Source organism: Gobius niger (genome assembly GCF_951799975.1).
Source record: "Gobius niger genome assembly, chromosome: 6".
Classification (NCBI taxonomy): Eukaryota; Metazoa; Chordata; class Actinopteri; order Gobiiformes; family Gobiidae; genus Gobius; species Gobius niger.
In genome coordinates, this window is record NC_136857.1 from 22,552,756 (window position 1) to 22,568,290 (window position 15,535).

At 40.7% G+C, this 15,535-nt stretch overlaps 1 protein-coding gene across 1 annotated transcript; it reads right to left on the reverse strand.

The window, feature by feature from the left end:
* Positions 1-4,387: 4,387 nt before the first annotated feature.
* Positions 4,388-13,656, reverse strand: dalrd3 (DALR anticodon binding domain containing 3). Its single transcript, XM_079559115.1, has 13 exons — positions 13,157-13,656; positions 11,693-12,006; positions 9,889-10,181; positions 9,643-9,701; positions 8,448-8,549; positions 8,240-8,304; positions 8,026-8,084; positions 7,841-7,923; positions 7,322-7,448; positions 7,040-7,098; positions 4,861-4,977; positions 4,702-4,770; positions 4,388-4,518 (listed from the first exon to the last, which is right to left on the reverse strand). Exons 1-13 carry the CDS (start codon positions 13,397-13,399, stop codon positions 4,399-4,401), a joined length of 1,710 nt encoding a protein of 569 aa, XP_079415241.1. The 5' UTR covers positions 13,400-13,656; the 3' UTR covers positions 4,388-4,398.
* Positions 13,657-15,535: the final 1,879 nt, after the last annotated feature.

The window sequence follows — 15,535 nt, forward strand, 5'->3', positions numbered from 1 at the left end:
TGTTTTATTACATTACATAGGTACATACAGCATAGGTCCTGTACTATGTACTACATAGTATCAGTACAAACAGTTACATTGCATTACTCCTGTCCTCAATGAATTAGGGCTTGATTGGGGACAGATGCTGGGATTAAGGAAGCGAGTATTTATATATGGCAAACAAAGAATCATGTGCAGCCTAGTGCATACTAGACTACTGTTGTTGTGTCTTTGGGCAAGACACCCACCTTGCCTCCACTTAATGAAAACATGGTACTCAGCGTCCTATTGGTCAACAGAAGCGTTATACAAATGCAACCCAATATCAATGGGAAAATCATGTTGTTCAAACCTTCCCTTAAAGTTTGAGAACCACCACCACTGTTGTTGCTGGAGCAGGATTAGTGATGCTTTCACAAAATAATAGACCTTTACCTGAGCTTTATTTTCATTTAAGGATTTTTTTTTGTCTTAGGTTTTAAAAGCTAGTTCTGAGTGAAAGAGGATGAAGAGCAGGGAGAGACATTCAGCAATTTGATAGTCAGAGCCGACACTGAGGCCAGTTTACCTCAAAACATAAAGTTTATGCCCAGAGGTTTTAGTGCTAGAGCCTTGTTTGACTTCAGTTTGGTGGTAGATTTCAGCTTGATATTGTAGCCTATTATGTGCACACCGTTGATAAACAGGTTTTGCCTCTTAAAAATGTCCCTGCTGTTAAAAGTAGACTTTTTAAATTTGTTTGGGTTAAATTTGCAGCTCTTTTTTAGTATAACGGGTAAGTGTTAAACATCTGCAGAGGGATCTCTCTGTGTGGCGCTTGCATATTCCTCCCCTTGCCGTACCACAAATAAACATCAAGGAGTGATTTGTGAGAGTGAGAAAGATAATACAGTGTAACGAACAGAGGGGGTAGAGGAACATGAGTGTAACGTTACTTTGAAATAATTTTACTCAAGTAAAAGTAAAAAAGCACTTGGGGAAAATGTTACTCGAGTACTGTGAGTAACTGTTTGAGCAAAAAAGTTGGATTTATTTTTAATGACGCCATAAATTGTGTGAAACAGAAGATAAAATCATGTGGAATTTGTGATATTTACAACGAAAATTCCAAGAAAATGGCAGAAATACTGAAAATCAAAATTAATTCAAAAGAACAAGGTGCACGAGATGAACTACATCTATTTTATAGACCAAAATAAAATAAAATAAATAAGAATAATAATTACGCTCAGTGGAAAAAGTACAATTATTTTTAATTAATGGAAGTGAGTACCAGTGTTAATTTTGACAACATATTTTAATTTAGTTTTAGTCTTTTGACGAAAATGATTTTAGTCTAGTTTTAGTCAAAAAAATATCTTCAATTTTAGTCTAGTTTTAGTCGACTAAAATTGCAGGTAAATTTAGTCGACTAAATTTAAGACCAATTTAGTCGACTTTGCATTGATAATATTCTTTATAATCATATTTAATCTGGTTCCTCTGCTTCATGGAGCTGCTCCACATGAACAAAGCTCAGAGCTGATCCTTTGGTAGAGAATTTACATGATCTGAGGCTCTTTCAGACGGTCAATAGAAGTTTGGATGATTTTAGTCTCTCCTTTTCATTTTTATTTAGTCTTATTTTAGTCGACTAAAATATGACATTTTAGTCATAGTTTTAGTCTCATGAAAAACTTTTTAGTTTTAGTCCAATTTTGGTTGTCAAAAATAAAAAATAAAATTTTAATAAAATAAAATTAAGACTAAATATTTTAGTCGACGAAATTAACACTGGTGAGTACTATCCGCCTCTGTAAAGAAATACATTTTCAGAGATGCATTCATTAAAGTTATATCATAGACAAACAGCTCTGAGAGACAAGGCATTCTGGGAAAACACTAATAGCTGTTATTATGTATCCTATATATATATATGGTTCTTATAAACTACCAGCCATGAGTGAGCATTATCATCAAATGTCAATTGTAGAGGAAAAAATATTTTAATTGTGATGAATAGTTAAGATGCAAGTTATTTATTTTAAATGAGAATAACTGTTAAAGGGTTTCTGCCATTTGTGAGCCCTAATAATAAGCGGATGGTGACACCTTGTGGCTATAATGAAAATTGCACTCATTTTTTGTTTTTGTTCCATGGTTTGGCAGTTTACATAATAACATTTTCTTTTCTCCATACTGTATTTACTGTCAGAGCAAATCCTTCTTTGCAGGAATAAATGTGGAAAAATAACACATATATAATAACACTTCTGTGGCTGATTGAACATGTGGGTCTTTAATACTGTGGCTCCAGCACAAACACTCAACTTGTTGTTTTCAGACGGAAGCAGCACAGAGTGAGACAAGGATCAGTTCATGCAATGGACCCGGCAATTAATTTCACATTAGGATCACTGTAAACAAACGTAGACAAAGAATATGGCACATTTGAAGCATAGACTGTATTAAAAATGGACAAAGTTATAACTATTATCCGATAAAGTACATAAAGGGGTACAGCAGTAAACTGAAATGCGAAGAAAATCAAGAGCCGAACTTTGAACAGAACTATAACAAGCCGTGGAACTGGTTGATGCAGAAAAATGCCAAGAATGTAGTTTTAGATCTACTTGGAGGCAAAGTGGAAAGTATTACAGGAATCAACAATAGCCAGAATACATTTAGATTTGTCAAGTTTTTCGTGGGGGGGACTGATAACATGGTTCATTTTTACATACAGTCCACACGTGTTAACAGATTGTGCAAGACAACTGAACATATTTGGCATTGAGGCTATGAGCATTGCTTTGATCTGAATAAATAATAAACACGTCTTTTCTTTATATTACAGTATGCCCTGACATGCAAAATGAAAACGCATTCAGCTAAACGCAGCCAGTTTCCATTGAAATCGGTAAAGCTCTTAAGAATATTCTAGGTAGTACAATATCAGCACACAACAAAAAACCCTTTCCCGTCTATTAGTCACTGTGTAAAGTGAACTGAAAGAAAAATCTGAAAAATCTCAACTGTGACACAAGGAGGAGGAGGGGAGAATTTAGGGCAGGTGTGAAATGTGGTTACGTAGACTCTTAAAACTGTGGCACTTTTCCATCTGGTGGAACGTACTCTCCTTTAAGACTAAATACTGTTTTTGACTCCCAAAACCAAGGTTACAAGCCAAGTTTCAGTTCAGTTTTAGTTAGAATGCGCTTCAATTATGGCTTGAACCTAATTTTAAGATGCACTATGTAACTTTTTATGTGAAGAAAAAACACTTTGTGCATGTTTGACCTTTTAGTGACTCAGTGGTGTTATGGGTTTCGTGTGGCACCTTTGCTCTCCCTCACAGTGGCCTCTATGATGCTCCAGAATCAATTGTTTTGGGGTTTCTGGACAGTTTCTGGTACGATCCCCAAAAAACTATCGATCCTGGCGCGTCATAGAGGCCACAGTGAGGGAAAGCAAAGGTGCCAAACCCATAACGCCACCGAGTCACTAAAAGGTCAAATATGCACAAATATATATATTGTTTTCCACATAAAAGCTGCATAGTGCAACTTTAAATAGGTAAAAGTCTATATTAAGAAAGTTTAACGTCATTTTAGACGCTATGTGAAATGTTATGTGATTTCTTTTCTGTTGGGAAGAGTTTAAAAAGGCCTTTTTTGCCATAAATGTGGAATAAAATCTGTGCCTTAAAGGAATATTTCAGGATTTTTGACATAGGGCCTCATTTCCTAGTTATCCAGAGTGCTGCTAATTTCTGGAGATGATTTTTTTGTAATTCATGCAGTTCTTCTGTTTGGAAATATTCGTGGTGCTAGGTTAATGCGTTAGCCTTGCACTAGCCTAGCACCAGTGAACTCTTCAAATATAAGAACTGCATGAATTACAAAAAAATATATATAAATAAATATATCTCCAGAAATCAGCAACGCTCTGGATAACTAGGAAATGAGGCCCTATGTCAAAAATCCTGAAATATCCCTTTAACCTTTCATGTGGACAGGTTGATCTTCTGCTACTTACGCCGCTCTTATCAGTCTGTGATCCGTGAACGACATCCAGTGTGGAAGTAAAACTGCATCACAGACGAATTAATTTGTTCACATCCAACTGCAGTGTTGCTAAGATGCTAATCGCAAGTTTTCCTAAACGGCGTGTTCTTACATACATCGCATTAGTTTTCTTTACATAACTGATTTAATAAAAGCAGAACAATGGAACCTTTCCATCTTAAATCATTTGGAAGTCCGTGTGAAAGTTACTAAGTCCTGCTCAAACGCTAAATAGAGCGGAACCTAGAAGCGGATTCATATTTTAAGCAAAATCTAAACCGAGGTAGGACCATATCAGGTATACTTAGAATGGTAATTTGTTCTGGCTCTGATTCTATAGCCATGTTACTAGCAGTTGTCTTTAGCTTTGTTGCTATAGTTGTCTGACCGGAGGCAGGTTGAGTGTCTCCAAAGCACTGTGGTACAACTCTCTCAAAGCTCTTAACAAATACAGGCGACAGAACATCTGGTTGAACAGGTGAGGCAAAGGTTCCTGGGAAGAGAGAAGGAAAAACATGTTTTTAGACACGGTTTCTGGGATAGTGGGTTACTTTAATGGTGTTTGCAGAAGCAACCAGGAGCAGTTAGTTTGTTCAGGAATAATTGAAATGCTTTTCCAAATTGCTAGTGTGCAGCTGCTGTTGTGACATTTCCATCGTGGCTGTAACATACTGACCCCAAGTACATGAACCCGGTTGTAGTAGGAGCTGAAGTCTTTGCTGAGAGACACCAAGAATTTGCACATCTGAAGAGGAACATGAAAAAAACAATCACATTCTTGACTTTATTTCTAATATATTAAATGTCATTGTGAGATGAGCAGCGTCGTTCCCACCTGTTCTGTTTTGACGTTGAGCCTTGCCCCGCCCCCTTCACAGTCCACCGCTTGTCCTGATTGGTCAAGCAGCTCCGAGAAGGGGATGAGGTAATTAAAGAGGAGCAGCCACTCGCCCTAGCGTGGAGGAAACCACAGTTTGAACCCGTTTCATTAAAGGAAAGCGTTTTCAAGTAGTCATCTGGACTAGTTTGTTTAAATGACTGCTACGATAGATGATCAAGAGCTGACACAAACATAAGTGTTTCGTGCTTGAAATTATGTGTGTCTTGGGAAAACTTTTTTAACCTCTTAACCCCCGCCCTGACCGAGTGCAGTTTCTCCAGTTCAGCTTTACCCAAATCTAAAAGGTCACAGCCTATAGGCCACTGTGACGCCTCATTTGAAAGACCTACAAAACTCATCTAAATAGATCTTTTTCCTCATGTTGTTGCTGCGTTGTCGTCACTTTTTTAATTTTTTTTATCGCTATTTTGGTTGGTTTTCATCACATTTTCACCACATTTTCATCGCTTTGTCGCTTTTGTGTTGCATTTTTGTCACACATTTTGTCACTTTTTTAGTCAGGTTTTTGACGCTCTTTTGTTGCATTTTCATCCTAATTTTCCTCTTATTTCTGTTGCTATTTTGACACTTTTGACAGGAGGAATAAAAAAGAGGAGTAAAAAAACTAAATGTCTAGTAGACGGATTTCAATGCTGACAAACGTGAGACATGTATCTGATGAGCGCGCATACTCGGTGCAGAATCAGTTATTTGAGACATCAGTTGTTTACATGGTTACGCTTGAATAATGGCAATGAATGAACTGTTGTCAAAGCTTGAAAAAATAGTTCAAAGAAAGTTTCTCATCTGAGGACGCTGCACTTAGTTAAGTAAACTCACTTCAAGTGCAGGTGAGCATTTAGGTCTACAATTGTACAGGCCAATGTTAGCTATGCAATTGTATTCTTCTTAAATACTGTGCAGAGCCATGTAGGACCTGCAACACGAGTTTACAAGACAAATCTAAAGGCCATTTGACGTGCATCCATGCGCCGTGTCAACACACACTGGAGAGCGCTCGCGTCACAGCACTTCAAAGGCTTTTATGAAACCGTGCAGCGCTCTAAACATGTGATTTATCCATTTATCATGAATAAAACAAGACACGTAGGTCATTGTTGTAAGGGAGAGAGGGAAAATGTGGCTCATTTCCCAACTCAAAGTGAAGCAGGATTCTACCGATAGTTTCTCTTTATCCGTTGCTCCTCGTCCCTCCCCAAAAAAGTTACCGTGTCACTGCAGGAGTGCAAAAGAACATGTGTTTTCCTCGCTGCGTCTGGATTCAGCAGACCTTCTAGATCTCAACTTTGGACCATTTGTCTCTCGTTTGACAGCACACAATCAAGGCCGTGGGAACCCAGGGTGCTGAGGGGGCTGCAGCACCTCCTAGTGGATGGATTGGGAACAGCAGGCAATATTAATAAATAGGAAATATGCGCAGAAAAAGCGTTTTGGGGGTAAATTTTGTCCCTCAGCACCCCCTAGCTAAAATATCTTCCCACGGCTCTGCACGCAATCATAAGTCTAATCTTCTGAAAAGGGTGCGCACCTGCCGGTATGTTATAAAATGTAAGTCCTAGATTGTTGGTAATTCTATTTGTGCAATCAACAACGCAACACAACGGCATTGTGTTGTCAATGGCGTGGCGATGCTACTACAATATGGTTTTCCAGCTGTTTTGCACTGAGCCTGCGCCCGCATGCACCTAGTTTAGTATGCATACGTTACGTCACATGAAATGGGTCTATTAGCAACATCACACACAGAAGCATTCTCCTTAACCTCTTAACCCCCACCTTAACCAAGCACATGTTCTGGAAAAAAGAAAAATGTCAAAAAAGCGACAAAAACGTGAGAATATGTCGGTCTTAGCTTTCAAATGAGGCGTGACGCTGGCCTAAAGGCTGAGAGCTCCAGTCGAGAAGCTTTTAGATTTGGGTAAAGCCGAACTGGAGAAAATGTGCTCGGTTAAGGCGGGGGGTAAGAGGTTAATAAACACGCTAAAAATGATTGAATGAGACCAACCAATATAACTATGAAAAACGCAGGACCACCTAATAGTTTCATTTGTTGTCAAATGTGGAAATGAAACAAAAGAGTATAATTTGAATTGCAAGTCATTTGAGTTTATACCTCTTCTTTGAGAGCCGAGAAGTCCAGCTCAGAGCCTTCTGGGATTTCTGGATACAAACCTACGAAACAAATGTGATTGGTAAATACATAAATATTTGTTTTTATTTTTACAACGTCTCAAAAAGGTTAGACTAAGGTAAGGCCTTTCTGTGTGGAGTTTGCGTTTTCTCGCCTAAGTCTGGGTGAGTTTCATCCGGATGCTCCAGATTTTTCCGTTAACTCAAAACAAAAACAAGTACAATAGGCAACCCTCCAGCATCACCAGAGAAGCTACACACGTACCTTTCTCCACCCCTCTCTCATAGCTGTCGAAGAGCGTGTGGAGCCTGGCGCAGTTGTACATGACGAACACTCCCCCTCTGGGCCCTTTAGTGGAGACGGAGCCCTCTCTGTGAACATCCAGTGTCACCTGAACACACCACAAGATTCACAAAACGTGGAACCGAGCCTGAACGCCTCACAGACACTACAGAGAGAAGACTTCAAACTGTGCTGCAAAAATAGCATTTGTACAACATATAGACGGGGTGTTTTCTATAATTCCTCCACTGATTCTGTTAAAAACGGGTTCAAAATGGCCAGTAGAGGGCAGCAGAAGACAGTTCTATAGAGACATTTCAAAACATTTAAACATAAATATTAATTATACAGTGGCATGAAAAGGGGGGAAGAGAAATGTTGTGTATGGAAGATTTGTGTCATCAACGCATGGCTTAAAATATATCAACTGAACATCATTTCGGTGAATCGGAAGTTTTGCAAATCAATCAATACCGAAATGAATAAAATCTTACTACTCACTGGACTGGTGTGGACCGTAGACAGAAGCTCAAATCGGACGGTGGCAGAGGTCATGACCCTGATGATGTCATCCCAACTCTGACCTGGAAAAGAAAAGGGTCAAATGAGAATCATAACTACTAAATTTGTACAAAGCAGTGTACAATCCACATGAAATTAAGATTAAAAATTAATTTCTCCCTGACCTTCCACCTGGTCGCCGTACTTCATCTCAGAGGCTTCTTTCATCTGATCTCTTCTCAGTCTGAAAAATGAAACAAACGTGAGTGGGAAAAATAGTAATAATAAAGTGAAGAGGCCACACTAGTCATCATTTCTAATAAACGCAAGATAATCAATAAGTGAAGTAAAAACTTAACATGGTGCAGCCAGGAAGAGGCAAGTGTGTGTGTGTCTTACTGCAGATACTGAGCGGCCGTGAGCTGAGATCCTGGAGTCTTCACGGGACCACACACCAGGAATCTCTGCAAACAATTACACAAGATATTGGCTCTTCTCTGCTCTTGTGTATCATATATACATACAACATGTTAAGTTAAAGCATTATTAGTTGCTATCTATGGTCTGATGATTCTTATTTTAGACTTGGTAAGAGAGTTATGGTCACCTGTGTGTGTGCGGCGCCACTGGCCCTCCACAACATAGCGACCTGCTGCTGTCTGAACTCGTCCTGACAGGAAGCGACGTGGACCACCGTTGCCGGGGAAACCTGACAATGATACAAGACGGAATAAAAGATTTGCTCCATGAGAACTCCATATACTGTACATCTTTGTTAAAACAGTGAGAACAGTGTAAATTAATAATGTCAAGTTCTGCTGAAAGAGTAGACGTATTTATTATCATTACATAAGCCCTTAAAGCAGAACTAAGTAACTTTTTTACCTTAATAAATCCGTGCATCTGAGGGTAATGCAAGTGTTAATAGAATGATTGTGGGGGGTCTTTCATCCCCCCCTGGTGTCTCTGGCCAGAAAACCACAATTGCAACTTTCCCTGCTCTGACCCGGCAGCCCCAGTACAAAAAATATCTCCCTCACTGCTCTCCGTTGTCTACAAAATCACTTTTGGCTCTAATTTCTGAGGTTTGTGACATGGTAAGTCCAGACTGTATTCTGTCTACAGCTTTCGTTTCGTTCATGAACATTTTGCAAAAATGTGTTATTTGGTTTATCACGACCAGAAGAAACAGGCTAACGGGCAAAGCTAACAGTGGGCTAGCGCCACTTAAGCAGAATTTACAGCGAAAGATGAGGGGGACAAAAAATTCTTCATTGTATAATTGGGTTGTGGCACAATGTACAATATCCATCTCTCCCTTTGTCTTTTCTTAGCATAGTATTTATTTACGCTCACGGACAATTAAGGGGTAAAAAAAACTACAACATGCCACGACAGCTGCTGTGGCGCTTGTGGCGTCTCGGAGCAAAAGTTACTTATTTCTGCTTTAAAAGGGGCATTATGCAACTCTTTATGCAAGAAAAATGTTCATATTTGTGCATATTTTACCTTGTAATAACCCAGCGGCCAAATGAGTGGTCAGCATGGCGCCTTCACGGTGGTCTCGACGATGCTCCAGGATCAATTGTTTTGTAGGTTTTCTGGTGAGAGGCTCCGTCAGCAGTGAAAACCTTCCCAACAAGTGATCCTGGAGTGTCCTAGACAACACTTTGATGGAAAGTAAAGGCGCCATGCTGATCCTCGTACAGCCGCTGGGTCACTACAATGTCAAATACACATAAAAAGTTGCATAATGCACCTTTAATATGAATATAACTTATTGCTGTTGTGAGTGTTCTTACAGCGCAGTCGGATGCTGCCAGTTCTAACTGAGCCAGATGAGAAACACTCTCCTGTTGAACTGAAAAATAAACAAGGAAACGCATTAGCAACATGCACATCTCCAGATCATGTAAGAAGCACCACAAAAAGTGAAGCTAATCTATCGAAGAACAACATGCAACAATCTTCTGAGGCAGCTTGAAATGGCAGAAAAATAAAGACATTGGACGACAAGGCAAAACAAGAAAAAACTAAACTGTCCTTACCGGTGCAAGTGCCAATGCTGGGGTCATATCCCATCAGAACTTGCTCCTGGACCACTCTGGTGAGGTTTATCCTAACTGCTTCATCACTCTCTCTCCTCGCCCCGTTCGCCCCCCTGCCTTTCTCTGGTTCATGTTCTCGATACAGACACTTTTCCAGTTCCTCCCTCATCCTCTGTTCCCCATCCTCGTTGGACCAGCTGACGGAGACTGTCGGCCAATCGACTCCCAGCGTTCCCAGGAAGGCGATGATGTCACTGTCTTCAGGAAGTTTGGGGCAAAATGAGACTAAAAAGCTGAAACAGAGGGGGAGATATCGGTCATATCTTTCTTTACCATCTCCATGATATTATCACAATATAATGTCTACTCAAAAATTATGCTCAAATGAAGATCTACTTCTGACTGTGCTTTTAGTATCGATCCAAACCATATCAGTCTGAACAAATTCTAAACCCAAAGCATTTACAATATTGTCTTTCCTATATCATATGAAAAAATACACTTCTGTCCATCCTAGATATGAACAAACACATCAGCATTTTACTAGGGGTGTAACGGTTCACGGAGATGTATTGAACCGCTTCGGTTCGGCCTGTTCGGTTCGGTCCACTTGCGTACCGTTTCGGTGTATTATTTTCATTAAATAATGTAAATTTATTATAAGCGTCATATTAAGTGCCGCGGAACAAAGTTCCTACGCGAGTTTCCGCACGGACGCTATAGAAGCTGCATGAGTAGCTGAAGGCGTTGAAGGCGCTGGCTTTAAGTATATTAAAAGTCTTGAGCCTCGCTACAATATCCCATCACGTCCGCACTTCAGCCAAAAAGTTATACTAGCGCTCAGAGCCGGTTCTTCCTATACGCAAACTACGCAAGGTGCGTAGTGTTGTTTCACTGATTAATCAACGCGTTGTTACGGAGACAGGCTCTTCCTGCGCGCACTCACTCTCCGCCTACTTCGCCACATATAACACCAACACGGAGTAGTCTGGTGAAGTGAATGAGCAGGAGAGACCGACCGCCTTCCCCCTGTCACTTCCAAAGCGCGAGTGCTTCTCCGCTCGTGTCCCCGCTCGGCCGTCTGTTTCCCGGTGCTTCGCCTCATGCGCGGCTCCTCCGTGGCTGCATCACGTCACCCGTGTCCCGGGCGCAGCTCTCATGTTTTCTCTGCGCGGACTCTGGGCTGCAGCTCTGGGCCTCACTCTCATTTAAACTCTCTTCTTATTGTGTCTGGTGAGTCTAAAGTATCCGGACAGTAGTTTGGCGAATGGAAAAAAGCCGTTCTCCGTGCCCTTTTTGTTGAGTTGAATCCACATGGTTCTCATGAGCGCAGTTACTTACAGTAACTCTGGTTCTCTGAATGTGCACAGTCTAATACGGATTGGGCGACTCACAGGCTAATTGTCAGCGGTAAGACAGAGACAACAGTCAGGAGCAGGTTTCAGTTAGTTTTAAATCAGCGGTTCCCAATCTGTGGGTCAGGGACCAGAGGTGAGAGAATGGGACCATTTGCCATTTACTATTTTAAAAAGGGAAATAGACTAGTAGTAGTCCTAAATCCCAGTCTCACAGTGGTTTAGTGGTTAGTGGTCCTCACACAGGGGGTCGCTTTTATTTATTTTATGCAAGAATTCTATTGTGTATTGGCAGCTTTTCAAAAGAAAAATTTTGTTAGTTCTTATTTATTTGTACCGAAAATTAACCGAACCGAGCCCTCCAAAACCGTGAACCGAACCGAATACAATTTTAGCGTACCGTTACACCCCTACATTTTACTGCACTAGTGAATTTGATTCCTGCTCACCTCTGTCTCCTGAGCAGCGCCCCCATGTGGTCAGCCAGCAGGATGGTGCGCAGCTGTCCCAGGGAGAGCGACTGGGCGGTGGGTGCGTTTGTTTTGGTGTGCAGGGCAGGGCAGTTGACCACCACACTGGCTTCTCTGTGAGTAGATGGTTTGAGATAGTCTTCCAGTCCTCTCTGCTCTCCCAGGACAGACCTGAACGCAGCGGCACGGTCCACCCTGACCCTCAGCCCCTCCCCCACCACACCCCCTTCAGATACAGGGAGCACCCCAGAGCCACGGAGGGACAGGATCCGGGACAGAGTGCATGGTGGGACCTATGAGGAGAGGGGAAAAGAGACAGTTAGGTCTTTGTGCAGGTAAATCTTACAACATGTAAGACAATAGTGCGCAAAGTTATCTGGAGTAAATTCACCAGCTTCATCGGCTCAGAAGGGCTTCTAGTCGTGAAACTTAATAAATACTGTTCAAACGGGAAGAGACGAATTAACTAGTACTTTACACAAAACTCTAAAATAACACAAATATGTAAGGCAGTAAGAAATATTGAAATTACAATTCTGGCTAATGTCAACCTAATTACTCAAAAAAAAAAAAAAACGTTACTGCAACACCCAGATATTGAGCCAGGTTATTGGTGAGAGGAACCTCGCTGGAGGAGAGAACATGTTTTAGTTGACAAACACAAGAGAACTTCCAAACGTCTAAATGTCACAGAAGAACAGGAGTCAAACCTATGACCATCCTATGACACCATAAACCACTGTCCCGCTGCGCTACAACGAGTGTCAAGTGTGAACAGTTGCAGATGTTGGGTATGACCCACATAAAGCTTCACTCATGAGTTAATAATGAGAGCTTCAGGGGGGTCGATTCAATACCACACCAGATCTGTGTTGAGCAGTAAATGCTGTGTGATTGCAGTAGAGCTGACAGATATATCGTTATTGTATCAATATCGAGATATGAACATTCAAGATATTAATATCGAAAAAGCAACAATATAACGTTATCGTATTGATATCGAGATATAAACATTCAAAACATTCAAATCGAAGAAGCGAGATATAAGTGAAATAGATTTTCATCAATGAAACTGCCCTCTTTGGTATTATGTTTCCATTTTTCTGAAAATTGCTCGTTTTTCACCTTACCCATAGTTATATCGTATCATATCGATATCGAGATATCTGGCAAAACATCGAGATATGACATTTTGTCCATATCGTTGAGCCCTAGATTGGCAGCACTATTTGTCTGTAAGTAATTGTAAGTGATAAGTAGTTTAGGTTGACAAAAGATTGCAATGTACAGCTGAAAATGTGGCCTGCTTTATATTTCGAGGCAAAAACTCAGGACATCTTGGTAATTTAATCCAACATAACATCTATTTTAGTTAAATACAGACAGTTTAACGAAAACAAGGCCTTTGCATAAAGTTTTTTGGGGGGTGAATGTGCCACTGACCTGCCCATCCACATAGAGCGTATTGAGCATGGTGCAGGGTGACAGAAAGTCCCTGTTGCGGAGGTTTTTAGCGCTGCTCTCCTTGAACCACAGTTTCTCCGGTTCGGGGAACATCCTCTCCCCGTCGTTAGCTCGACTCTTGGCGGGTCCATACTCTCGTTTTCCGCGCAGTGCAGAGCTCAGAGCCCGGACAGTGGCGGAGATGCGCAGCGGAGGAGATGAAGCAGCCTCTTCCTCCATCATCACAACAACACGAGCAGCCGCGGCAGCAGCAGCAGAGGAGGTCCCAACGAGCTGTCAAATACTAAGATAAGCTCATGGACGCTATTGACATCCCGATATGTACACGTTTTGATTTGTACTGACGCGAAAAGTCCTGTGTCCTTCAGTAGTAGTAGCCCACAGTTACGTGTTCAGACCGCGATCAATCAAAAATCCATGGCCGATATTGGCGTTGGTTCCGCGAGGCTTCAACCCACCCGGAACTAATGAAATGTAGACGTTTCCACCGAACCTTAAACCGCGTTGCACCATTGTTTACATGCGACGGCGCCATCTTGTGTTCGAATAAAATAATTGCAACAATAATACAATAAATAGGAATATCTGAGTTTCAGTTTTGCATCATTGGATGATGGTATTTACCCATAAACCTTTGGTTTGACCAAGGCATTATCTTTGCACATGATATTCTAGATATAAACAGTAAAATCTTACTGTTCCAAGATTTAAAAAACAAACTCAAAATTCAATGTTCTCTCATAGAATTCAGGTAAATCTGTAAATCTATCCCCGTGGCTTTGATACAGCTGATACAAAATATAATTATTTTTTCTAATCAAACTTCCAAACGATTGTAGGTTTAAGACACAGACAGACAAAAAAATGTGAAAACAAATATTTAAATAAAGCTTTCAAAGGACATCTGTCATGATTATGAAAAACTTAAAATATTGGATAATCCAACAATATTTAAAAAAAACCCATTGGAACTGTAATATTAAATGGCCAATCGCCAGTGCCGAAAAGCCGAATGGAAATGGCACAAGTCAAAGCTCCAGGTTCATTTTGAGGTTTACAAAGAAGTGTTTTGTGTGTGCAACCAGATTTTGCGCAGAGCAAGGGAGAAGTACTTCTCTAAAATCATTGCAAACTGCAGAAACAATTCTCGTGTTCAGTTTTCCACAGTAAACAGATTAACAAACCCTCCAGTTTCACTGCCCCTATATAACTAATCTTTACATCTAATGCAATGAGTTTGCAATATTTTTAATGACAAAGTCCAAAGCATTAAAAATGCCATAATTTCCACAACACAAATGGAAACTCTGCCACCAGATAAACACCTGGAGCTGACACATTTCACACCTGTTACTGACAAAACAATGGAAGAGGTTATCTCCGGTCTGAGATCATGTACATGCTGCCTGGATGAATTACCCAGTCTGTGCTGACCAGCTTGTTACCACAACTTGCTCAGTTAGTTAACATCTCACTTGAGACTGGAGCATTTCCAAGGACCTTGAAGAAGAGCAGCCTTGATGCCAAGCTACTAAACTACTACCGGCCCATATCAAACCTGCCATTCTTAGGAAAAGTCCTAGAGAAAGTAGTATATCAGCAGCTCACTTACTTTCTCCTGTCTAACAATGTGTTTGATACTTTTCCTAGACTACGGCTGCTCACTGTCAGACAGCTACAGTACATCCAGAACGCTGCTGCTTGAGTCCTGACCAGAGCCAGGAAATATGACCATATTAGTCCAGTGCTCCGGTCTCTGCACTGACTTCCTGTCACTCAGAGAATAGAATTTAAAACAGCTCTGCTTGTGTACAAGTCTTTTCATGGTTTAGCTCCAAAGCACATCTCTGACATGTTAGAGCCGTATGAACCATCTCTGGCCCTGAGAACTTCAGGGAGGGGTTTCCTGGTGGTTCCCAGAGTCAATAATAAACACGGTGAGGCTGCGTTTCAGTTTCATTCAAGTCTTCATGAGGATGTGAGAGACAGGCCTCAACTCTGACAATGTTCAAATCCAGGCTGAAAAAAGTTCTTTTTGCCCAGGCATAAAACTGAAAGCATTTTATCTGCACTCTTGCCTTTTACTGTAATTGATTAATTTTATGTTGATGTTTTTATTGATTCTATTTGTTTTCTTGTATTTATGCAACTGTGAAGCACTTTGAATTGCCTTGTGTATGAATTGTGCTCTACAAATAAACTTGCCTTGCCCCCAAAGTAAAAGAAATGCAATTTGAAATTCTTAAATTACCACTCTCCATCTGCGGAGACACTAAGAGGTAGATTTGGTTTTGCAGTTGACCCAAAACTAATAGAACATTTATTCTTCTCTTGCCCAGTTAGTAGGAAATTATGACA